The following is a 27,308-nucleotide window of genomic DNA, read 5'->3' on the forward strand; positions in this document are numbered from 1 at the left end:
GGAGGACTTGTATTTCCCTCTGAACTACTACTTATTCCACATGTCAACCTTCAGTTGAACTTCAGATGTGCAACTCGACCAAATGTCTAATCACTGCAGATCTAAATGATGGGAATAATTTCCAAATGAGAGATTCTGAGCCCTTCCAGAATATCTTACTCAAGAGGACTATACACCAACCCAAGTGAATTATTTTATGACAATTAAACACTTGCTACAGGACATTCTGGGATACATGAGTCACATGTGGAGGTTTGACAGGTAATTTAAAAAGCAGACTATAAAAGAAAATTGCTAGCTTTCATAGAAGGAAGAAAATGTTTTTTAAGCCACAGGAACACTGACAGTACCCATGCTTGCAATTTCCTTTTCATTAGAAAGAAACTGATCTCTCTGAGTTCAGGCAGATCGGCAAAAATAAGTTCACGGGAGTCTGTAAAGCAGGAATCATACAATGGTGCAACTGAAACTTTTAACTCCTGGCACAGGAAAAAAAAAAAAAAAGAAAACTAATTTTCCATTTGTGTATGCAATTAGTAAGAGAATGTCAGCCTGCCCTCTTCTATCATTAGCAATTAGAGAACCTACAAAAAAAACAGAGATCAAAGTATTCACAGTGGAAAGAAGCTGAGTCAAAAGCGTATCACATTTGCTCAAGACAAAACATACTACAAAAACATTCCCCCTCTTAACCCAAGAATACTTCATTTCATTTGCAGCCTTCAGTGTGTCTTCCTAAAGTCTAATACTGACCAGTTGTTTTTAAGAGATAAGGACAGTTTGAGGACAAATTAGAATGAGAAAATAAATAAGCATATATGACATGAAAGCAAAGTCAGGATGTGGGAACTGTTAAGAAGGAAGTTTCAGCATTCAGAAGTGGCTTGGCTACAAGACAGAAGACTGTCTGTCTAGCCAACAGTAACTCTACGACATTCTTTCTTAAATCTTCATTTTCTCACTTCAAGTTAGAAAATCAATTTTTTTTTCCCCCAATTATTTTTTCATTATTATTACAATAGCCATATTCTTGTTTCTAGGAATCCTACAGAACTGATATAATAAAAAACGACAAAGTGCTCCAAAATACAGGAAAAAAATGAACTCTCCTGTTTAATAACATCAGTTATTTTAGCTTATACATGCATACACACTAAGAAAATAAAGTAATGCAAGTTGCCTCCTTGCAACAGATTTCATCTGCATTCCAAGACGCTTATTTTAATCTTCTCACTTCCAATCTTTTAAGTGTGCTGTACTTCATGAGAAGTTAAAGCAAATAACTATCACATTTCATGGGGATACTCAGTATTTTTCCTCCCCCTCACAATGGGTGGATTACAAAATTAATATGAAAAAGTCAGGACTACCTATAGACCAGTATTTATTTCCTGCATGTTTGTATCCCTTGTATAGTAAGGAAGAACAGCAAGAGGACAAATGACAACTTCATGGTCCTTTAGTATGATTTTTATTTATAGAAACTAAATCCTAGAGAAACACCTCAGCTTGATTTAAATGCAAAAAATAAAGATTCATGGCCTCTGATCTGGTTTTGGTCAAAATAAAACCATCAAACATGTGAACTTTACCTTCATGTCTCCTGTGCTAGAGCCCAAAATATAAATATAAATTAGCCATGATAAAAATTGAGTTTCCTATTACCAAAATAAAAAGTTTAACTAGTGATATCAGTTATAAACTGCCATTATCAACAAAAAGAAATTTTTAAAAATTGAAAGATAGATCTCCCTTAGGTTTGAATATCAAACTGAAGTTTGACATCCACAGGTCCATCAGAGGAAATTCCTTCTAAAAAAAAAAAAAAAAAAAAAAAAAAAACAAAAAGACCTAAATAGAATTTCTTCTCTTTTTTCATGGAATTAACCTCTCACAGTTCTTCCATTATAAAGCCAGCTATACATTTACACGGCAGATACTACTACCAAGCCTGAGATAAATTTCTACTACCTGTAACAACATACATTTGAAAGAATTGTAACTGTATTTCTATGGCCTTCCAGAATACAAATCATTTTATATTTATGAACAATTTAAAGCTATTATCTAACCCTTAACACCACTAGAGGGACCCATAAGCTTTCTAACTTCACATCTATTCCTCATCACACCATTAGCAAATGCATTGCATTAGATCCCTGCTTTTTCTTTCAGTCCTGTTATCTAGCTGCTCTTTAAGTTTCTCACTGTCACGATCTGCCTTTAAGTACTCTTAAGACATCCTGTATCAAAATCATTAACAAGAACTATGATTCAGTTTGTAAGACATGAATTCAGGGCAGACTTGAAAATTCACGTAAAGATTACTGGTGTCTAAATTACCTTATTACAGCTCCCGTCCTCCTTAGAAGACTATACTGAAGTCCTGTTGGCAATGTACCAATCTTAAGGCAATGTACCCCACTTTAAAGTCAGATCAGACTGTCTTAACATCTTCTACATACTAATTTTTGTTCCCTATTCACACATTCTCTTTTAAATAATCAGGATCACTGAAAATTAAGCTATGAATTAAAGTTTAGTGAAAGAAATACGGCTTCGCAAGTGTCTTCCAATTGACTGGAATCAGAATTATTTATTTTTTTTTAAACTCTTGTGAAACTCTGGCAGTACTACCTACCTAGTAGAAAACCCAGCAGACATCCCCTCAGATCAAGGATCTTCCACAATAAAACACCAACTTAACTAAGTACATTTGTAAACAATCCGCATACTTCAGGTCAGAAGAGACAGATGTTTGGACCTAAGAGCTGTCAGACATCACTTCTCTCCAAAGCAGAGATAATTTGAGATAAATGTCTCAAAGTACAGAGATTATATTACTTCATCTAAGTAGTGCAGAAAAGAGAGAATTAAATGCCAGTTCTCCTATTGCACTGCACACCTTTAAATAATGCAGCACCAAAAATACGAAGAAAATACTATGAAGAGACATCCAAAAGGACTGTAGCCATAAAATTCTTTTGATATTTGGCTCCTCTTAACCTCCTCGCAGACATTCCAAGAATGAGACAACATTAAGTAAACTCAATAACGGAACTCTTGTACTGAACTGCACAAATATTTGACAATTATTTGAGAACTAGGAAACAGTATATATAAGATATATTCTTCCCCTTCTAATTTATTCACTCATAATCCTAGCAATCATGTAGCTATGTACTTTGACCTGACTCCAGCCCCTTGCAAGGTAAATCTGTAGCTCACACATTATAGTGTAAACTAAGCTTCACTGAAGCAAAATACTTAGGAATTATCATCAGAATACACTAATATTCATTGAAAAGATGAGTTAAGATGAAGCCTCCCCAGTGTTAATCAAGACACTGTGGCTCTCAGAGAGAAAAAACAAGAACACAATATATTTGTGATTTAAGTCTTCTCCCTTAACAAGGATAATGTACTCCAGACCAGGACCAGATCTTTTTCTTGATGTCTTCCAAGAAAAAAATCACTCTGTGTTCTAGAATTCTTCAGTTCTATGACACTGGAATGAAAGAACGATCAAGTAATCCTTTTTGGCCTTTCTTACCACAATAAATCAAAGAAAAAAAATGTTAAAAAGTAGCACACTATTATTAACAAAAAAAAAAAAAAAAAAAAAAAAAGAGATTATTCTTTCCTTAAAAGTCTGTGTGCGTACTTAGAAAAGTCAAACTGGGAGCAGAGATGCAAACAAAAGAATGCCCGTATTTTTTTTTATGATGGCAAGTTTGGCAGAAAGTAATACTTTCAAAATAAATTACTTGGAGAAGAAACATACAAAAAAAGTTCAAAAGAAATGAAAAAGAATGTGATTGTATCTTCCTCTGAAGACAAGCTTACCTCAGCAATAAAACACTGTGTTTTATCAGTGCAAGACTCCAGAGCACACATGCTATTCCACAGAAACTTGTAAGGATATTTGTATATAAAATAATCACTTAGGATAGTAAAACAAAAACAACAACAAAAATCTGTCCTGTAGTCTCAACCAGAAGCTTTTACCCTGAAATGTTCCCTAATCAAACTCATGTGTACTTTGACTTCATTGTTTTCTTTTGACCAACGCTGTATTTAGAAGATTTTCATTTGGCTGGGCTTTTGCAACTTTCCTTCTGTGGCTGCATTCGCTGTACTACATGAAAGTAAAACTCTCAACTGGAAGAGAAAAATTATTTTAACAATTCAGACTGAATAATTAGATGCCAATTTCAGAATGTGTTTTGCACAGAAATACAACTTCTAGAGAAACCTCGTGAGTGGATGCATGCTTTTTAGTCTTTACTGTTGCCACCTTCACAGGTAAAAAACCTCATCTTTCAATCTCTGACCACACATGATCTTGAATGACTTGATTTGTTGTGAAATTAGTCATTCTTCACAGCAGAATTTTAAGAGTAACACCTTTCTTTTTCAAAAGATGCAGCTAGGTAATTTTTTCCTCTATTTTTTCATGAAATAAAAGAAGGCATTCAACTCAATCTGGATTTTGCTCATTTTTAACTCAACCTCTAGATGGTATAAGCATGATCAAGTGTTGTTATAGAAAGATAGCCAGAACTCTTAAAGGCAATTAATTTGGACTTGAACTCTTCTTTCTTACATTACTTTTGATCTTTCTTTTAAAGCAAGTCTAAGTTCATCATCCAAGATATATCTTTTTTAGTGCTTTTTGAGCAAGTTCAAAACACCACTGCAAGCAGCAGATGCTGATACTTGCATCAGATGTCAGAGTAACAAATAAAACGTTCACTGAACTGCAGAGCCCACATTAACAATCTGAAAATGGTATACCAAAAAAAATCTCCATAATTTCTTGATCTCATGTTACTCTACTCTCAAAAAGAGAGTCAGATTCATCCATCACCGATGAAAGACACCTGAGCTCTTCCCTTCTTTTCTTTCCACTACATAAAAAGGCTACATATCCAACTAGAGAGAAAACATGTGTCTACACATCATGGAGCCACTGAGATCCAATCACATTTTATTTCCCAAATGCAGAGCCCTGTATAAGCGAGCACAATTTGATTAAGACCGAGTCACTGATAGATGTTTAGAGAAACATAGTGATTTATTCAGGAACCGTTTCCTAATTCCTAGATACTGTAACTCATAGATGTGACATTACCTTAGCAATGGAATATACGAGTAGAGCCACACATTGGCAACATCACCATCACCATACACACGCAGGCTCAGACTAGAGTGGCAAGAGAGAATTTCAAAAGCCTTTTGACAAGATCTCATCTGTGCCAGTGCAGATGCAAAATTAAAGGTAAGAAGAAAAAATGCTTCCTCTACACAAGACCAAAGCATTTTTTATCCAGTTCTTCCAGACTATATTCAACAACCCTTTCCTAAAAAGGAAGTTTGGAACTATTAATTCAAATTGTGTCTGCGTATGACACTACCCAAGATTTTGGCTGTTATTTTATTTAATCATTTTGGCTTTGCTCCCCCATTGTAACACAGTGCACACTTTGCTGAGCACAGGTTTTTTTTTTTTTAGACAAAACAGTGAGTGATGGAAGCACACAGATTCTTTTGTTTGTGCATGCCAGAGAAGCTTCAACAACACAAGCAACAAAGCTTAAGTGTCTATATATACACACAAACATGAATACATAAGAAGATAAACATTACTAACAATCTCTCAGTAACAGGAAAACAAAACCTTCATCTTTATTTTTTGTTTGCTACTTTTAAAAAATTCAATGTTTGTATACTATCACCCACCAATTACTCCAGCAAAGATTTTGTATTCCAGCAGGTTTTAGTCAACAATCTGTGGACATTATAGGTTGAATTACTATTTATGATACCTTTAATAATTTTAAAACAATTTTTAAAGTAACTACATTAACTATAGCATATTTGTAACGGTCTGCAACCACTTTTTCAATAACTTCTCCAAAAACCCAACAGTACATGAGGATTGTTGGATAGTACTCTGCCAAACTTGTTACCTGAAAAGTGCAATGTAGATTTGGTGCTCTATATTCAATAAGGTAAAAGACCATTGAAGTGTATGCAGTTCATTGTGCAACAGTAAAAAAAAAAAACAAACACTGAATCCACTGAACAAAACTGGACCATTCTATTTAAAACATGATTTACTTTTGAGGAATAAAGTTACGTGGCTGCTCCCTTCTCTCAGCATCCATGGCTTTTAGCTGCTAACTTGAGGATATGTCCATGGTCCCAAAGAAACATAAATCAACAGATCACAGTAACAGAAACTACTAATTGATGTCACAGTGCTAACCAATTACCAACCAACATGAGGAACACAATCCTGCCTTTCCCTATAAGCAGAATGTAGTCTTGTTTAAAAAAAAAAAACAAACAAAAACAAAAACAAAACCAAAAACAACTGCTTATTAAGCTACGCTGTCTGATAAGTTCCTGCAATGAGCTATCGAAACGCGATTTCTGGAACAGAGAATGGTGTAGAAGAAAAGCTGCCACCCAAAAGACAGTTTGACAGTCAGTCAGATCTCGTATTAATATTCTTCATGCATCTCTTTCATGCTACCATCCCAAAAAAGTTTTTGTTTTTTTTTTTCCAGCAATCATTTTAAAAAACAAAGTTATAAATAAGTATACTTCTAGCCAACTTATGAACTTGAATATTTATGTGACAGTTACAAAATGAGGGGATAAAGACACAGACACTAAGCTTACAACCTTAAGAAACAGGAGCGACCTTAAGAGCTAACAAACTTTACTATTTTATTTAACAGTATAAGTTCTAGTTGCAAATAAAAACATCACAAAACAGAGTGGATTATTTTCTGAAGACAAAAGAATAAAAACCAACAGTAGCTTCCTGAAAATAAAGTCACACATTTAAAACTCACTGCTCTTCCAGCCTCTCAGTAAAATTTTGGACTAAGTGTCTATTAATTAAACATTGGAAGAAAACTGGTCACTGGTTCATTAGCTCAACTTTCTGAAATACTCTGAAATTCCTTCGCAAGACAGAACTGAGAAAAACAAAAACAATGCTCGAGGACAAAAATGAGGTAAGCAAAATGTAAAATGTCAACAATGCTTCAACAACTGTGCATGATAGGCAGAATGCATAATCTGTAAAAAAGGCAAGCAACGACCATTGCAAAACTTCTAGAATCACAGAGTAATGAAAGTTACAGTGAAATTTTACAAACACCGTGAAGAAAACATATGCATGCAATACTGATGGTCAGTATACAGCTCTTGTGCAGATAAAGATAAAACATAAAAAACAACACTCAGATGCCTTAGTCTGCTTTTGTTGCAAAAGAGAACCATTTCAGCCCAGTTTTTGCTCCAAGCAGAGCGTGGTAGCAAAACTGGCTCCTCTACTATGGTGACTGCTTTTCTTCCACATGTGTGGGGGAAAAAATCCTTCTGGAGTTACAAGAGAAAATAAGCAGGGTGCTAAGAATCAAGTCAATCAAGTCTTTTGCTTAAAACTATTAGGGAAACACTGATAAGGATTAGCAGTTCAGAGAAAAAGAAAACACCTTAAGGTTTGTTTCTTTTTAAAAAATAAGTCTGTAAGTAGATAATTTAGTGGCACCATAAGATTAACTCCTTATTCTCTTGGAAAGAAAACTCTATGTAGCAGGAGTCAGATCAACTCTGTAACAGACCACAATTCTTAAGTTAAAAGCACATTCTTAAGTAAAAATCTGGCTATAATATGGCAACTTTGAAGGCTGCCACAGAAGCTGACACAAGAGGAAAGTTATAGGCAAAGAATTTTTAGGCCTCCTAGCAACATTCCTTGCTGTCATCAGACACCACAGTTGATGTTGCTAAAAGTCAGTTCCTGTGCCTGAACAAGTAGGAGCAAGAAGAAAGCGTGTGAAAAATCCTTGTCCTTATCTGCCTGATGCACAACTGTCAGGATGGAAGCACAGTGATGAGCACCATAGAAAACACATTTGACAATGGCGAAAATATCACACGTGACTGCCTTCTAACATGCTTTTCTCCTAGTATTTCTGTTACTAGCTTCCCTTATCAGCACGAAATGTCACATAACTGTGTTTTTATATAGAATTCATAAACAGTATGCTATTTTTATGGAGGTTTTTTGTTATTTTCTCAGTAGAATTATCAAGATCTTTGATTGAATCCTTATCCTCTTCAAATACTCTTCAAACTTTGTTTTCTCACCTATTTTATGAAACTAACTTTTGAATGACACTTTAAAAGTTTTAGATTTAAGTAGTCACCTACTTAAAAATGAGCAACTTAAAGTAAGATCAGGAAATTAGCACAGTTTCTGCCACTCATTAATAAGATAATTACAACCACACTTGTTATTGTGAAATAATTTTCCTAAATTCCACCACTGCATTCAGATGATTCAGAATTGTGATTACACAGTGTCAGTGTAGATTCTTTACTACAATACATTAATATTGTGTACTTTAACATTTGAATCTTTTTCCACTGTGCTGCATATTCAAGTATGGTGATTACTGCAGCTTTTATATTACAAGTATTGATATATCAGGTTATTGCAATATAGAGGAATAAAAGTGAAATTATATTCTTCTTGTAACAGTTCCCTGAGGGGAAAAAGTTCCCTATAACCCATGATCAAGAAAATTTAGATGTTTTCTTACAACATTTTAATCTTTGGAGTTGTCTTCCTATGAGAAACTAAGATCTATCTATATGTTTGAGAAAATGAAACACTGATTGATTATGATTAGGTCAAGAATATTGAAATCTACTGGAATTCTTCTCAATCACCATCCTACACCAGGTCCTTCTTATGTCTGATAAGAGCAGGAAAGCATTCTTCTCAAACAACTGGGTCTTCCGTAGTTTGCATACAGATCAGTAATGGTATGCAAGTCTTCTTTTCCATAGGGATTCAGATCTAAACTCAATAAATACGAGTTTAAACTATGTTTTTAGAAACGGTAATTTAGCAGTAAAGATTTTCTTATTCTATTTTGGAAGTAGAATGAAAGATTTTCCTAGTGTAAGCAGTGTAAGGAATGGTCTTGCTATATAAGGTGCTATCTTTATTTGTATAGGCTCAGAAGTTAAAATTAATGGAAGCCTTTGTTTATTTGTCATTCATCTGCTTTTAAATACTTACAGTGAAAAATACGGAAATCAATGTATGGATGAGAACCTCTTCTCTCTGTTTCAAATCCTGCCCGACTTCTTACTCGCACATCTCCTAGAAACAGGGTCAAGAGTGAAATAAAAGTGTGGAAGAGTGGCAGAGATAAAAATGCAAATGAACATAGCCTGGAGGGGTAAAGATTCATGTACTTAATGGAATAGGGTTATTCAAACAATAGGCCTATTTCAATGCTTTTCGTTTTAAGGTGAAATTCAAAACAAAGTTTGAAGACTTTTTAAACATGCAACTGCATGCTTCCTTGTCAAAATCTCTCCTGCCTATGCATACGTTGCCAGAAGCATGTGATAAGCATTCAGATGAAATTAGGAACAGCTTGCTACATCAGTATGGTAAAAATGCACCTTGATATGACAGGAAACAACATTAAAGTTTATTTGTTCCTCAGGAACACACACGAAACAAAAACATTTTGTATAGTACAAGATTCAGCTTCTAGAAATGGTAGCTTTTAGCAAAGAAGCTAATAATAATATGGTTTTATATTACGTAATAGAATGCTTTCCCACTAGCATTTACTTACTTGTGCTCAGCTGTTTGAATATTACACATGAGCCTATTAAAATACCAAAACTCAGTATTAAAATTTTATAAAACTATTTTGCACTGCAGTTTAGACTTAACCTGAATCTTTTAGCATGCTCGCTGATTTCTATTTAGGCATTTTAACCAACTGAAAGCTGATCAGTATTCTTTCATAACGTAGTTACATACATTAGCGGAAGTAATTCGCTTAATGAAAAACTTTCACTTTAAAACCTTCAGCAATGACAAATTTGGGCAACCTGAGGATCAAACAACAGTATTTCTCTCTAAGATCCTAACAAAAAATAAAGTGAAATTTCAGATTGTTTTTCAGTATTCTGGTTTATATTATGAAAACCCTCCAAGGGTATCATGTTCCTCTCCTCAAACACAGTGATTTTCTTATCAATCAGAAGTATTTAATGCAAGAAATGGATTGGTTTTAAAAAGAATAAAAAACAGCTACTTAATTTTCAGCAACCGCTACTATTGTGCTTTTTTCTTTTCCTTGCAACTTGCTAACTTATAAGAGTCTAAATCAGAAGATACACGAAGATACTGACCAAAACGTTAGTGACATGCTTTTCACAATTAACAAATATATTTCCAGAGATAAGTATCTATAAACACAGACGTATCTATAGTGACACATTTCACATGAATGTTATCTTCTGAGGCATGCTGGAAGCAGCACAAAAGATAAGCAGCAGGCTCCCTGGTAAGGAGTCTAGAGTCTTTGTTTCAGTAAAAACATACCAAACACAAGTCTGCTTTGTTGCTTTTTTTTTTTTCCTCCTTGAAACTTAAAAACTTAACAGAGCTACAAGGTAAAATAAGCTGCAAGGTCTATTACTAACTGTAAAAACCATCATTTAGACCACTGACAATATAATGAACTATAAAGATTTCAAGCATTCATCTGGTCAGAGATGAAGAGGCTCGTCTTTTTCCAGACAATACAGAGGCAGCAAATTGTAGAACTCTTCAAAGACAGCTGGTGAATGTTGTTTGAGAAATGAGCGAATAAAAAGGAAAAGACAGGAAGCTTAGGAAAAGGAGAGGTGAGTGCGTTAACAGTTGTGTAAGAAAATATCGGTTTATACAAAGGAAAACGCAATTTTCCTTACCCATCACATCTATTTATCTGACAAATCAGTCACAGCTATGGCTGCGTGACCTTTCAGCACACCAGCCGCACTGAGCAGTTGAGCTGATTTTTAACAAAATATGATACAGCTTTTGTGAATGGCACTTATTTTTCAAAGCATTCTTAACCTTTGAAATTTTACCAGCCTGCACATTAACTAGCATATAGTTTTGGGCAGCATACAAAGGGTTTTGTGAATAATTTACTTGTTAGAAGAGTTGAGAACAGGAAAGGTTCACAGAAAAACACATGGAGACTAACACAGAGCTCGGCAAACTACAAAACAAGTAAGTTCAGCTGACAAATAATACCCAGAAAAATTCTCTGTGCTTTTTTCTACTTGTTTTATTAGCTAGTGCCTCACCTAACAATTCAGCTAGGATAATAGTAGCCCCATTTCTTCTGAAAAGCTCACAAGGTTGTGGACTTTGAGTAGGAAAGAAAAAAATAAAAGCAGAGTAAGACTATTGCTTTTACCAGGAGTTATATTCAGAACACACTTGTTTTTATTCTGGCATTCTGGAATAATTATCAGTTCTCCAGGACTGGAATTTATCACAGTACACCAAACAGAAATTCCTACTGGGTCAAAACAAAAGCAGAAGAGCACAACGATACTAATCTCAACTGCATATATGTAATTAGTCCCAAACATCCAGAAGTACCTGACCATCATTATGTATTCACGGTTCAACTGACCTGACCTGCTGAGATCGATGGATGCCAAATGTGCCCACTTTGTGCTTGCTCAGAGCATAACACATTCACACTGATTTGGTAGAGAAATTCTGTAAAGATTTTGTAACCCTATGACTTGGAAATAAATTTCAGAAAAACATGATTGTCATCACAGGTAACTTTAAAAAAAAAGGTGTAAAACATTTCAGATTGAAGATGACTTTTACCAGATACAAGGACACTTACGTAATTCTTTCAAACAGCAAGTCCAACATAAAGGCTGGTTATTATTACAACAGATAAAAGATAATTAAATTCAGTACATAAACCAAGATAATTTATGAAGTTGCTATTTATTAGGCCTTTTAAAAAAATATCGAAATGGTTATGAAATGCTTTGATACCATCAGATCACAATGCTGACAGGTACATTTCCTTAGAGGGCCAGAAGTGGTAGAGATAACAGCTCTCCTGTTATGTGTCTCTTTAACAGTTATTTCTGCCACTCTGAAGTAACTCCTCTGTTTTCTTAGGGAATGCATTCAAGTCCAGCATTATAATGTTAATGGACTTCCAGGAACAATTTTTTTTTTCTTCTTTGCAAGTATCAATGAATTCAAAGAATCAGGAGAAAGACTTTTCTTAATATGTTTCTCAGCTTTCCGCTCAAAGCTTGATTTTGCAGGCAGACCTGACACACTGTCTGCTGCCTGAGTATCCAACTAAATTTTTTTTTCCAGAATGGTTCTATGCAGAGGTTTTTTTTCCTTCCTTCAAAAGACATAAGCCACAGAGTGAAAAACTGATTTGAAGGCTGAATAAATAATGGAAGAAAGAACGTGGAAGAGGAAAGTTGACAGATACAGCTGAAAAAGAATCAGGTCTTTAGCAAAACTTACCTGGAGACAGCTCGTTTAGCTTCTAACCCCTCTTTCAGACCCTTGCTCGCATTGCAAGGACAGCTTTGAAACTTACAAGGCTGCTGATACACCATAGTTTATATCCCTGCATGTTAAAGTTACACAACATGTATTTCATGCTACCCTAATCTTGCAGTCTGAACCAGTAACCATGCAGTAGCTGCTCAGGTTGCCCAGGGCTTCTGGAGAAGGAGAGGAAATCTCAGATCACGGAGGACAGCTGGGAGCAGAAGCCACCTCAAGGTAAACCACTCACACTCAAGTTAAAGGCATGAAGATGTGCAGCACAGGATTTCCAGAAAGAATTACTAGCTTCATAGATCCAAGCTGCTATTAAACGTGCTGAAGAAACAGATGACAGGTCAGCTGAATACGCTGGAATTAAAGCAAAAGCAATACAACACAGCAATTGCTACCATAGAAGAACATGCCCTGAATTACTCATTTCTTGCTTTCAGTGATTTCAAGTTAAAGCAATCAAGATTTTTTAAAACAGGGCATACTGTTCCAGCTTTAGTTGAGATGCGTGTTCACCAATACAAGCAATCAATGCCCCACTCTTTCCAGGCCATGCACACTATCAAAACCTTCAGGCAGTACAAAACAACTACAGGAAGAATAGAAAACAAAAGCAGAGGAAAAGAAAAAAAAAAAAAAAAAAAAAAGCACAATTTTATGTAGAAGGTGTTAGAAAACAGTGGGATTTCTCATAGCTTTTGAGAGAAATAGCTGACTGAGGTGATGTACATATATTAGCCTATTCAAGGTCTTAAAAGAAAAATTCTACAATGCTGCATCTGTATCTATATTTTAAAATAGCAAGTCAGCCACTCAGGAATGGCTTAGCATATATTTTGGGAACAGAATATGACAGATGAGTCATTAACATCAATGCTGTTTGTCTATATTGACACTTGTGGGACTTGTTAGTTTATTTCATCGTGCCCCTAAAATTTGATCTTTTTAGTTGAACCTGGAAACTCTGTCATACTACAGCAATTTCTACCCGCTTGGCGCAAATGAATTTCCATCAGATTCCAGTCAGAACAGCCAGAGGACATTAAAGGAAGCAACTCTACAGCCAATTCATCTAAACAGATGCAGAAGAAAGTGTCCTAGATACACTTAAGTTGTCTACTTTGGTCTGCTACAATGGACACCTTATTCAGGTGCAGTGGATGTGGTCTGTTTGTAATAGCAACCAACGAAGTAAAAGGCAATACCTCTTACAACTGTGTAACTTCCCATAAAGTTACAGCTGAGGATTTCTTACAGGTCCTCTGCTAACAGGAGTAAAATTTAAAAAGAAAATCCTCACAGTACTGTACAGGGAATCCAATCCTGTTTCTTATAAAAAGTCTAGTTAAATATAATCATCTTTCAATCTGTTCTGATAAGAATATTTCTAAATACTGATGCATCCAACTGTTCAGCTTTCAGGCTGGTCTTTTTTTATAAACCCTTTATGAATACAACAATACTCTGGTAAACAACTGCTATTTTGTGCAGGACAGTGTACTTCATATTCGGAGAAACAAAGTGATCAGTAACAAGTAAATAGTAAGAGCGTAACACCCTGATTCAAACATCTAATGAGCAATCTTTCGTTTGCTTATTGATATCATCCCCCAGCAGGAGTTAGAGGAGGTCTACTCCTTTAAAAGACATACTGCTTCTGAGTAGCTGCCACTATTAAACAATAATGTCTGCAAGAGTTAGGAGCTCGTCACGAATAGCATTGTCACATAACCTAATAAATTAATTCAAATTAGAGAACAAGTGAAATTCAATTTACTCAACACATTTGCACACATTCTGAATATATCCCAGTTCTGCCTACTAGCACAGCGAATAAAGATTTCAAATTATATTAGAATCTCCCCTCAGTTCAGCCATGTGCACACACCAGAACCACAGAAAATCATGTTTTGCTTTCTTCTAGTTTCAGTTGAGTTTTGCGATCAAACTCTTCTGCAGAATTCTAGGCCTAATACTAGGTGCTGCAATTAAGCTAAGCTTCTAAAGCACCTGAAGATTATTCTCCCCAGAAATCAAGAACCATTTTTTTTACAAGCTGAATTTCCACCATTAGCAGATGAGTTAAAAAAAATAAATCCAATTTTGAAGAATTCTAGCGTTTGTCTCACAAGTAGGATGATTGAAAATCAGCCATTTGACTTTTTAATATGAAATAAACCTAATTCTATCCCCTCAAAAAAAGCTACTTTTTAAATTAGCACTTAGAAACCAGCGTCATCTGTCCTCCTACTTTTTTTTTTTAAACAATTCTCTAAATTACAATCTGCTATTAAAAATTCTTTACTAGACAGTGCTATAGTATTAATAGCTTTAAAAACTTACAATGAAAAAAAAAAAATCAAGAACAAAGTGACTGAAAAATAAAAAAGGCACTAAGTCCAAGCTGCATTTTACATGCACATACGTATTTGTCTACATATGTAGCTTATGACTATGAATTCATAGAGAATGTGGTCTTGAATTTCTGGTGACTGGGGTAAGTACAAATTGCAACTGAACTGAAACAACTCAGAGCATAAAAAAAAGATGTTCTGGCTGATCTAGTCGAAACAGGTTAAGAATGTATCATCACTAGCTGCCTGTCTCATTGAGCTGCGGAAGACATGTAAGCATTCATAGTCCATTTCAACACAAAATCGTAGCTGAAGTTGGCTTAAATTAAGCACTGTAATTTCACAGTGAAACAGACTTCAGAGCATATAGAGTCCCTCAGATCATCTACAGGAGCTTTGCAGCTTGCTCCTCTCAACTATTAGCCTCTATTCAGTCCTCAGTGCACTCAGTAACACAGAGGGTGTCCCCTGATGCTTGCTCCTCCCAGTACTGCCCTTTCTTTTTAATTTGGCTTTATCTAGTTGTTACTCTGGAAACATTCTTCAGAAAGCTGACTAAGCTACCAGCCCTGTCACGCGTCCTTTCCCTTTTCAAGTCATTTTCTAGAATTAATAAGAGAAGTATTTTTAAAAACCGTACCATTATTTGAAGAGCACCTTGAGCACTTCACAGCCTCAGTACTGAAATTTTCTGAAGTTTATGGTAATTTCCACACATAAATATTCTCTAAGCTACAGTTTTAACCAGGATACCACGCAGAGGTGAAATTCCATAACAAGAATGAAAGATCCATCACATATAAATTAGAGTTATTTGTAAAGCTAAACTTCTACCAAATGCTTTACACTAATAAGAACCATAATTTGTTTTTATTTAAATGCATAAACAAAGTATTCAACATAATAGTTAACTCAAAAATTAAAAAAAATTTAAAAGCTAAACAACCAAAACACTCAAATCAACACTAAATGGTTTTTCTAAAGAATTTAACCAGAATATTTCCCAGGAAAAAGGGAATTATTAAGCTTAAAAGTACAATGCTCAAATATAAACTTTTTATATTTTTCTAAGCAATAACAATGGTAAAATCTCTGCAATACAACAACTGGTACACTTACCTAGCATACGAATGTACAGCGCAGTCTGATCGGAGCTGTCATAGGAAATGGCTCCACGTCTCTACAAAAAAAGGATATTTTATTCATGTTAGAATGAAATTACTGCTCTTTCAATTTAAAAATGAAATATTAATATTAATTACACATACACATTTCTCATAGCCTTCTACTTCAAATACTGGCAGTTCCTTGCTTATTTACTTACCCATGGGTTAACTCAGTTTGTAAAGCTACAATAGTTTCAGAAGTAGAAGAACTTGAACGATACCATTACTGTAATCCCAGGGATTACACCTATTTTCTGCAGGGCAGGATGTGAACGGCACGTTTCCTTCCTTCCACCTTCCACAGCGCTTTCTGTAGGCCAAGCAAGGTACCCATTTAAGGTATTCTGAAGAAATGTCTAAAAGAGTCACCAAGCTGTCCATACACAACACATATAGGCTCCCAACAAGGATGCAATTCTTAACCTACACAAAACTGGCTTTCAGAGCTCCAGAAACAGTAAGCTGATGTGGTAACAGTTATAGTTCAGGAATCACTAAGAATGTGATGAACTGGACTTGCAATAGCTAAAAACTAGGGGAAATGTTCATGTAGTTACACAACACCAGCATCATGTAGCCTTTAGAACTTGGCACAAGCTAGCATCATACTCATGTCTTTCCTTAGTGTATTTCCACTGTCTTCTCCCATTTGCCAACACAGGGCCAAAATCAAAGCTATCTTGACCCTAGAGACAGAGGATTGCCTTCAGTCACAGTTCAATTTCATCAGTTACACAAGAGGGTTTTAGGAGGTTTTGTTAGGTTGCTTTTTTTTCTTGCCCAGCACGCTTAATTACATTCTGAACAGTGCAGTCCTGGGTGTCCCAAAGGGACATATCATATCCCTTGGAGAAGTTCAGATATAAGCCAACCTGTAGGTGAATGCAGGAACCTATTTATTCCTTCCCTAGTAAGAAAACACTACACCAGGGCCGCAGGTCCAAAAACATTCAAGTCCAGAAAGTGTGAAGAAGCAAGAAAAACAGAACTTGACTGTTGAGAAGAACTACAATAAATAAAGAAATTATTGGGAAGTAAAGAAAGGCAAAACTGCTTACAAGAATCTATCTACAGTGCAAACTGAACGTACTTAAAGAAAGCCTAGAGCTTAATAACCTCTATCAGTATGATTTCTGTAACTGATGCGTTACGACTCCAAACCCAGAAAATATTAAAACAACGAAGTAACTTCTATGCTAAAAGAAGGTAGGAAAAAAAAAGCCACAAAACTTTGCACTTGAAATCAGAGAAGTTTTTTCCCAAAGGTAAGCTTAATATTTAATTACAGAAATGACCAAAGACCTGCCTCTAAATCGGGTCCAATTATACTAGCTATTATATAAAAACTACAAGGAAGAACTCTCTGTACAGCACTTTTATACTGTCTTAGCTTTTGTTCCATGTTTCCTTGGAAGATTATAAACAATGCAAATCATCCTTCCCTTGAAATATGTTTGTACAGCAATTCACACAGCAATGTGCCTGTCCTGACAGAGAAGTTAGCAATACAGCTCATCAGTCAGAAAACAACACTGATTTCCCACTAACGTGTTCAAATTTCTTCCTATGACCCTTAGAATTTCAGCGAATCTCAACTGGACGTATTTTCAGTAGCCTGAAGCATTTCATATCATCGATTAAGCACAATCAGTGATGGAATTCAATGCACATCTGCAGTTTGCACTTGCCTATCACATTGATTCTTGGACGCGTCCAGTACAACCCTGTAACTAAACACAGGAGGAAGGTCAGCACAAATGGAGCTAGAAGAACCATAATTAACAGGAGCCTTCACCTCTGAGACAGAAAACAATGCAAAGAAATTGATCAAAATAGAAATAATTTTATAACATTATTTGCTAACAAATCTAAAATAATATCTGCTGGCTAAAATAGCAGATCAAACACATGACCACTTCTTAAGAACATAACCCACTAGCTTATACAAACAGGTGAGTTAATTCTGCAGGGACAGGTACTCACAGAATCTTTATGCAACCAAACCTTTTAGAATCACCTTTCAAAGTTTGGTTTCCTAATGAAAAAGAAGCATTGCATTGTAAATCTCATTACTAAGACTTCAAAAGTAGTAGGATAGTTTCAACAATCTCAACTAATGTTATTACAAGGGTAGAGATCCTACTGATGTTTCATTCACTGAAATTTGTTAAATAAAATAGGTAAGAGAAAATCACTTATTAGCAGGTTCTGCTAAGGGAAAGGCACCAACGAGTGCTGGCAGACAGACCTCACACCTTTAAGCATGTGGCTGGGGAGGGACAGAGCCAGGAGAACTGTGGTATACAGTCAGACAGAAGGGAAGTTAACAGTACCCATGTTTATAGTAAACAGTAACTCAAGTCCAAGCATACTGTCAAATTATTCTATCAAAATTACTTTTTCTTTCTCCTGATCTTGCTCAATTTTGTAAATAACATGAACTCTGTAAAACTATTTCTGGAGCTCTGCCACACTTCTTTGGTCTGCCTGAAGCTTTGTATCTATTAACTAAAGAGAACACACTGAACTCCTTGACCCTCTGTGCATTTCTCAAGCAGATAAGCACCATTCCAACAGGCAGACTGAATTGCCTGTGCTGAAACTGAAGACAATCCGAATGCGTTTAGGTAGTTCTTCTCAAGCACAAGGATAAAACTTGGTCCTGTGAGAATACCTGCTGGGCTCCAAACGATTCAACAAATTCCTCAAATAATTAGGCCAAGTTACTCTCCACTCCTTTCCATACATGAGAACAACAGGCTAACCTGGGTGGACTGTTCTGCTTCAACAGTAAAGACATATCAAAAAGACAATTGGGAAGTTGGAGGGTTATTTACAACACACATCCACTTTGAAAACTTCACCTTAAATTTGACTTTCCTATTGGAGCGTTATCTCTTTTTCCAAAGGACAACGCAGAAAAGTAGTAATTTTTCCTATCTTTTTTTCACATCTGTGTGGAAAAAGTTCAAATTCAAGTGGAAGACCACTATTCCTGCAATGATACAAAAATGCCAGAAAAATGGGTAAAGGGAATATCTATCAACAGATTTTCTTCCTGAAAGTCTTTCCACAAGTGAACAGAAAATTATTATGAGTCATGCTATAGGAACAATGCACCAAAATAGCAGATAGCTGCATCTTCATGAAAGGGAAGCCACTTCACTGATGCTACACAGCATAAACATTTAATAACTTGGGAAAAGAGCACTGCTCTTTTTGGAAGAAGTTGAAGGGATAGAGCCCACCTTCACCAAGTTGTGCTGATGATACCGGAACGATCGGCTGACACATCTGAAGGCTGTGCTACCATTTAATGAGACCTGGACAGACTGGAGAGTTGGGCAGGGAGGAACCTGATGAGGTTTAACAAGAGCAAGTGTAGTTTTGCACGTGGGGAGGAATAACTGCATCCATCAGTACAGGTTAGGGGATGACCTGCTAGAAAGGATTTCTGCAGACTTAGGTGTCCTGGTGGACAACAGATTAGCCATGGGCCAGCAGGATGCCCTCGTGGCCAAGAAGGCCAGTGGGATCTTGGACGTGAACAGCAGGTCAAGGGAGGTGATTCTCCCCATCTACTCTGCCCTAGTGAGGCCACAGGTAAATTACTGTGTCCAGTTCTGGGCTCCTCAGCTCAAGAAAAACAGAGGTCTCCTAGAAGGCCTGGAGCATCACCCACATGAGGAAAAGCTGACACAAAAAGCTAACCTGTTCAGCCTGGGGAAAAGACAACTGAGAGGGGATCTGATAAATGTTTATAAATATCTAAAGGGAGATGGGAGGCAAAGGGATGAGGCCAGGCTCTTCTCAGACATGTGTCAAGGAGTAATGGTCTAAAACCTGAACACAGAACGTTCTGTACTAACATGCAGAACTTCTCTAGGGTAAGAGTGATGGATCACTGGAACAGGTTGCCCAGAGAGGTTGCACAGTCTCCTTCTACGGAGATATTCAAGACCCAGCTGGACACCCACCTGTGTAACCTATTGTAGGGTACCTGCTTTAGCACGGGGGTTGAACTCAATGATCTCTTGAGGCCCCTTCCAACCTCTGTAATACCATGATTGCTCTGTTCAAGCCAGAGAAGTTTTCAAGGATCAGTTTTATCACAGCAATTCCCTCACCCAGTTCAGAGCAAAGCACAATTATTAATGTCAGGCACTTAATGTTGGCGAATGTTCACTAGCCAGACTTCAGGCTGCCAACTGAAACAACTGCTGGTCTCGTTCCATAATGGCAAGAAGAAACTGAAAGAGCAGTAGGTTTTCAAACGTCAGTATCTCCTACCCAAATGAAACAATCTATACTTTCTGATGGGGTGCACAACTTTCATTTTGCAACTCAGTTGTTTACTCAGACTCTGGAAAGCTAGAGGACGGTAACACAGCCAGTCAGATATTTTTTACCTACTTGGCTTTTCTGCCAAAGATATTTGCCCAACAATAAAGAGAGACTGTTCTCAGCAAGAGAAATTGAGAACAAGTTCAGAGAAGTTACTGTGTTATGGTAACTGCAATTTGCTGATCATGCTGTGCCTGTGTACACCCTTGGAAACAGTTTAACATTCTAAGACGGTTTTTCAACTAGAAGCACCTAGAATGACAAACTAATTAGACTGGATTTCTTTCACTATTATTGGATTTCAAAAGCGAGACTGTCATTTAATGCAATTCCTATAATGATTTTGGTAATTAAAAATTCCTGAGTGTTCCACAAGATACCACCAGAGTTTCACTCAGTAAACTACTGGAAAATGCTCCTTAAAACCAACGAAAGAGTTGTCATTAACCAAAGGCAAGCCACTGCAAGACAGTCCTACTACGATTTTGTAAATTGTTCATTGAAGTTCAAAGCAGTCATTTTAAAAGTTTATCAGACCAGAGATATGAAAATGTATTTAATTTCAGGAAGGCAAATGTTAATAAGCAATCCGATTAACTTTATGCATGTATATATCAAACATTTGAATGTGGCTACTTCATATAAATATCAAACCAAGACAAACATAATTGACTGCTGTCTTTACTCTCATCCTTTTCCTCTCATCCACCTTAGAAGTACAGAAACTGGAATAATATTTCCCTGAAGTTTTGTTAGTTTAAAAGCTTAAGATTTTAACAGAAAGATACAAAAAAAAAAAAGTATCAGAAAAGAAAGCATATTCAAAAGAAGCACATGACTTACCAAAGTGAAGAAAGAAAACTTAATAAATTAAACTGGGATAACAAAAGCAAAGTGAGGCGATTGGATTAACACACCAAAACATATTTAAAAGAAACGACCACTTAAGTGATCAAGAACATAACTATGAGTTTTTAATTGTACTATTCGCTATCTGGAAGTACTCTTATTCTCCCTTTAATAGAATCTTTGACCAAACTGAACAAGGACAAAATTCTAAATTAAGCAAAACAAACACAAACAAGCAAACAAAAACCACTATGCCAATATAACAGATATGACATACTCAACTAGCATACCAGTTGTAAAACTTTGGAAACCAGAATCTGCCTTCATCATAAACGAACATTTATTAGTGTACTGTGATCTTTTGCTAGCAACTAAGCCTGGCCACTTTTGCCTTAAATTTGGAAATGCCTTGCTGGTAGTGACCAACGGCTCAAGGCAAGGAGATTTGACAAAGCTTGGCTTGACAAATTCTAATTCACATTTGTCAGATTCTCCTGCTGATTCTACAAAACAATTCGAGTATTAATAAAAATATCCATCTATGTAAAGATGAAGGAACTCTGATTTCTTTCCACTTCCCTCATTCTCTGCACTGATTCCAGCCCTCCTTCACAACTTGAAACTTAACTGCACTGCTCCTTTTGGAATTAATTTCAAGCGAGGCAGTGAGCTGTGTTGTGAAGAGTCTGATCTCAATTTCAGACACCAATTCCACCCTCACTTATTACCATCATATACATTATGTGGATACTTATTTTCCCCAGAACAATAGAGTAGGAACTCCTAAGTTTGCCGAACGCTAGCCCACATTTTTCTTAACACAAGCATCTGCAGCTGAAAGTCTACAAAGTGAGAGAAGTAGCCGGTATTTCACCTAAGCAAACAAAACTGGTATTTCCACTCCCCCAGCCCTGAAATCAACAACACAAAAAGGATATCCTGTCCAGGAAGCAAAACACTAATCTGAATTATTCTCACTATGTTTAAAATTGTTTTTCCTTATTTTCACAAACTCTTTAAAGTTCTGTAAGATTGAAGACCAGCAAACCAAACCCTGCCCTTTGGAAGGCATTTCAGATCCTTTTGCAGTTTCCTAATTGGCACTGCTGCAAACATACCCTTCCCGCTTGAAGCAAGGAAGAAGTCAAGAGCCATAAAATCATGTTTGAACACTTAAGAAATGCAATCTGAAGTTATGAATGATGTATTTCCAAAACAGATTAGAGTTTAAAAAAAAAAAAAGAAGTAAAATAAGAACTTATGAAGTTCTTAATGAGTTGTTTTCTCCCAGGCTACTACTTATAAAACCATTTAGTCAAACCGTAACAATAAAATGACCTACCTTAGAAGTAATCCATTTGATAAGGATCAGAGTTAAACACCAGACTGATGCAATTCCCATTGCATCGCCCGAAAGCGTAATCCCCTCCCTGACCCTCGCAGTGCCACAGGCTGAATGTCTCTGAGCCTGCAGGACCGCATGCAGCAGGACAGGAGGAAGCGAGCCCAGCAGCTGCAGGAGCACTGTCACCTGACAGCCCAGCAACATGGAAGCACTGCCCCACGCCTCCTGCCAAGAGCTCTGGACAAGAAGGCATGACAACCAGAGGACACAGGCATCATTAAAGCCTTATAACATCCACAGGATTTAGTAAAGGAGATTAAAAACCACAATTACACTTATTATACGTATTTTATGGCAACAAAGCTTGCTAGACTCGGGATCAGCCTATTACAAAATAGCAGTTCGCCAAGCACTGGGCTTATTTTATGAAGATCCCGTTTCCAACAGATTTCACCCCAGCTGATACTCAGAAGGCCCCCTTTGCCTCTGCCACCCAGATAACTAAAATGAACTGAACTTCAAAACGTATTTCAAGGACCCTTTTGTAGCAAGTTACTATAAATAAAGTGATGGGAAAAAAAGTTAATGTACTTAATACATGCAGTCGTTAAAACCAGTTGTGGTTCTCTGATCTCTCATGTTCACCCAATACTGAGTCATCCTTTACAGTATCTTCACAGCTATCCGTGCTCATGCCTGAACTATGAACTAATACATTTTTTCAGCTTAACATTGAAATAGATGAACTCACCCCTCATGTCCTCTCCCACTCAGCCAGGGTTTCCAAGCAAGAAGAATCATTTCCTCCAAGAGCACTGATTGCACATCTTTTGCTTTTTCCCCTCTGCCTGCTTCTGAATACCAGTCAAACCAAAACCATAGGCACGAGCATTCAATCAAAATGCACCATTTGGTACCCTGCCTGATACATACAGACCTTAAATAAAAGGTTCATATCCACCCAAAACATGATCTGTCATGGATGTAGATTTACAAGCATTACAGTCTCCAAACACTTTACCTAATTTAAGACACGCTGACGATTAATAGTCACTAACCTGGTGTTAGCTAAAAGAATAAATAAAATCAATAAGTGGCATTAGGCTCTATCTGCATTATCAGTTTGACACAACTAGAGCAGATGATAACACAGTGGCTATGGGCAACTTTACATCCATACTACATGAAGCTCAGGAAATACACGTGTATACCCTAAGGCCACATCCAGCCAAATTTCCTGAATTGGATCCTACCAAAGGAGGCTAAAAGTTGTCAAAATTTAAATGCTTCACGAGGAAAAATTTCCACTGTATAACAAATACTGCATACAAGCCAGCATCTAGTTCATCCCTTACCATCAGTTCAAATGAAGAAATGCATACAGTATTGCCTACAGTCTTCAAACAAATATCCCAATGACAATTTAAAATTAATGATACAAGACACTGTGAATCCACCTAAGCAAAAGCATATTCTACTATTCTACTACTAAGTGTTCTACTAGCACTTTTTCCTTTGCTCAGTGTATCCTTTCCTTTGCTTTCCTCTTCTCATGTAATTCTTAAAAAGAAAAACAAAACTAAACACCACACACAAGATTTCATTATAAATATAGCTGAAAGAGGGTCTCAGAACAGTTGTTACAAAGATTCCACTAAGGAATTTGCCCAAGTTGCCAGTTTGGATTCATTCTGAAATAGCCGTAATATAGGACAAGCTTCTACCACAAGCTTCTAGCTCTCGATTGATAGGCCATGATGATTTGCCAAGATCCTATTTCTTCCATATCTGGGAATCTCCAAGGCTCTTTTATCCCAAGAACTAAAGTACCGGATCACAATTTTAATTGTATGTTTGTAAGTAGTCATTTGTCCCATTATTTTTAATGAATTAAGAATAACTCATTATCTTCCAAACCTCTGTAACTACTACATCTACAGATGCTTCTTTAAATGCTTTTCAGCAAAATAAAATAAATCCAGCAACACCTACAAGAAACTCACAGTTGAAATAAATGAACCCAATAAATGAATAGGGTTCATTATTCATTATTTCACAGGATTTCATTATTGGATCTGATATGATACTCCTGTCTAAATGCAGCAAGGTTTCACATATCTCCACCTCCACGTATTTTTTAATGCAGAATTTTGAAGCCTGACACAAATCACTCCTACTTTCCAGACTGACCTGATTTCACAAGCACATACTTGTAAGCTGGCCCAGAAATTAAATCTCTGTGGGGGTCTCTGCCCTTCAAATGTCATCTTCGCAAACAAGTGCAGAAGAGTGACTTGTTGCACTTGGATTTCTAGCATACAGTCCTGTCTGATCCATTACTTGTTCTGGACTGGTCAAGGAACTTAACCACAAAAACGTTAACAACATGTAAATAACAGCAAAGAATATACTTATCATTCATCAAGTCATCAGACATAATGCAAGGTCTAAAGTAGCTTCCATCTTTTCTTCACTTTTCTCCTCACCTCACCATCTAACATTTGTGATCTGTCTCTCTCTAGCACCCTTCAGTAAGATGGTATAAGATGGTAGTCCAAGAAAAAGCAGTCCTACAACAAAGGTCGCTACTGCTGCAGCCCAAGCTAAATACTGAATACCACACTCAAGGAAAATAGGTGGAAAATATCCCATTATTTTTATGAACACTAAGAATAAGACTTTGAGAATTTCATAATACACAGACAATGGCCAATTTTTATAAATGCTACTTCTGCTTATGTCTTAATTTAAAATGTGACCTAAGGTTCTTAATTTCAACTTCTTAATTAATAAATTTGCCATGCTGAAAGGAAGGCACATGATCCCAAATATTTTTATTATTAATGCCACTTATCAGCTAGTGAGCAGTAAGCAAGCACAAGAAATTAAAGTAGCAAAATTCACCCCTGTTACCACACATAAACAAACAGCCGTTAGTACCCAAGTCACTGCAATCAAACTCAAGAGGCTGGCAGATCTTAAAGCAAGGCTTACAACTCCAGAACTTGACCTTCCAAAAGCCAACAACAGCCATTGATCCAGAAGGTTGAATTTTCTTTACAAATGTTTTTAAGTTTCAGACATCTTCCACTACAGACTTCAGCAAGAGCAAGAGAAAGAAGAGAAAGGATCCAGCCTCAGAGAATGAACAGAATCCACCAACTTCTTATTTCCTCATTCATCAGCTACCTTAACATATCACCCTTAACAGGATCCTTATCCTTAACAGGATCACCCTATGTGCACTTCAGACATTATTTCCAAAAAGGGTATCAGATATTATATATTTTGGTAAGGAAACACAAAGCTTTGCTAAAGTAAGCAGGCTGTTCAATGTTGCATTTTTTTGATGGCTGTTTTTAGTTTTTGATCTTTTTTGCTCACCATCACATTTGCGCAGGTTAACAAAGATGGCCCTGAGTAACATGGAAAAATGATTTGACAAAGCTGCATGCATCTCAGTTTATCAATGAATGCATTTTTAATTTCTAAACATCTAGAAATAAGTTATTCCTAAAATGCTTCTTCTGAAATACAAGTTAGGGTTTAAACTAAGAGCTTATTCTTTCATATCACAAACTGTGATTACTCTTTCAGTTGTTTCTCCAATGTAGTGCACTTCCATTTCTAGAAATACAAAGAATATACTATTGGAAATTCAAAGCAGCTAAACTGGTTCATCTGTCTCTGGGCCAGTTTGTATCATACAACCCTCATTCTTATAAAAAACACATATTTAGCCAAGGAACATAAATGCTATAGCACGGTATTCTCATTCAATCTGGCTCCAATTTTCTGAGGCTACTTACTTACAATTGCATTTTAAGGGACATTCAAATAAAAAAATAAAGTAGAAAAAGCAGCACGTAAGTGTAAGCAAAGAAGGGAAGAGTGTTGGAACTGATTTTCCAAACTATTCCAGCCTTCATTTTCCAAAATAAAGATGAAGATTTGCCTTTTTGAATAAGTAACCTCTATTACTAGAATAACCTGAGTTTTTGTTTATTTTGGTGGAAGGAGAGGATTGTTTTAATGTAGCATTCATGACAGAAGGTACTTCAGAAGATTCTCTGCAGAAAGAAGCATATGTCTGAAGTCTGAAGCTTCAGTGACCTCTACTTACGTGATGCAGCATAAAGAAGAACTTCAATTGCTTATAAGCTTTTGTGACTATAAATTCTTTAGCAGATTTTTCTCTTTGATTTGGGATGATTGGGGTCAGAAGATAGATACGAGAGGGCACACAGCCACCACAACAACAAAAAAGCAGGTTAATGTACATTTAAATGTATGTTTAAATAATACTTTGACAAAGATATATAGTGTTATTAGGTATGAAATGCTCTACCTCAGTGTATTCTCTCTCAAAAAAGTAACCATTTCCAATGGTTTAAGTAATGAAGTTCATTTACTGCAGAAATGTCAGCAAGCACTGCACATCTGTGTTATCATTGCTCAGTCCTCATGCACAAAACTTCCACTGTGAATTCCCACTCCTGTTGAATCAAATCCTCAGCCAAGTGAAGAATCGTGCTGTGTTTCAAGATTCATTTAGGGCACTTCCCCGTTTTTTGCTTTCCCAAGCCTTGCTTCCTTCCTACAACCTTCATGAAGGCTGCACAAAGGAAGCAAGGGCTTTGTTTAAATCCACCAAACTTAGGCTTCTGCTTCTCTCCAGAGAAGAGATGATGGCAAGAAGTTCTACCGCGCTTCTACAAAGTGCTCTTGAAAGGAACAACAACAAAAAAGTTAATTAAGAAGTTATTAAGATGACAGTCTACGCCTAAGCATTTTCCATGTTC

General features: G+C 36.4%; 1 protein-coding gene across 4 annotated transcripts in view; it reads right to left on the reverse strand.

Annotated features, from left to right (window-relative positions):
- PDE7A (phosphodiesterase 7A) overlaps positions 1-27,308 on the reverse strand; it is a 73,752-nt gene that overhangs the window by 19,248 nt on the left and 27,196 nt on the right. For 2 of the 4 annotated variants that reach the window (XM_042869640.1, XM_042869638.1), the window contains exons 2-3: positions 15,922-15,982; positions 9,113-9,196 (exon numbers count right to left, since the gene is read on the reverse strand). In XM_042869640.1, the coding sequence (XP_042725574.1) occupies positions 9,113-9,196; positions 15,922-15,982 (145 nt within the window). Of the gene's footprint in view, positions 1-9,112; positions 9,197-15,921; positions 15,983-22,503; positions 22,648-27,308 lie in introns of those variants that run through there. The other 2 variants (XM_042869643.1, XM_042869639.1) reach the window with 2 other exon arrangements.

Source organism: Lagopus leucura, unplaced genomic scaffold (genome assembly GCF_019238085.1).
Source record: "Lagopus leucura isolate 7727_CA_CO unplaced genomic scaffold, USGS_WTPT01 Super-Scaffold_100002, whole genome shotgun sequence".
In the NCBI taxonomy this organism is placed as follows: Eukaryota; Metazoa; Chordata; class Aves; order Galliformes; family Phasianidae; genus Lagopus; species Lagopus leucura.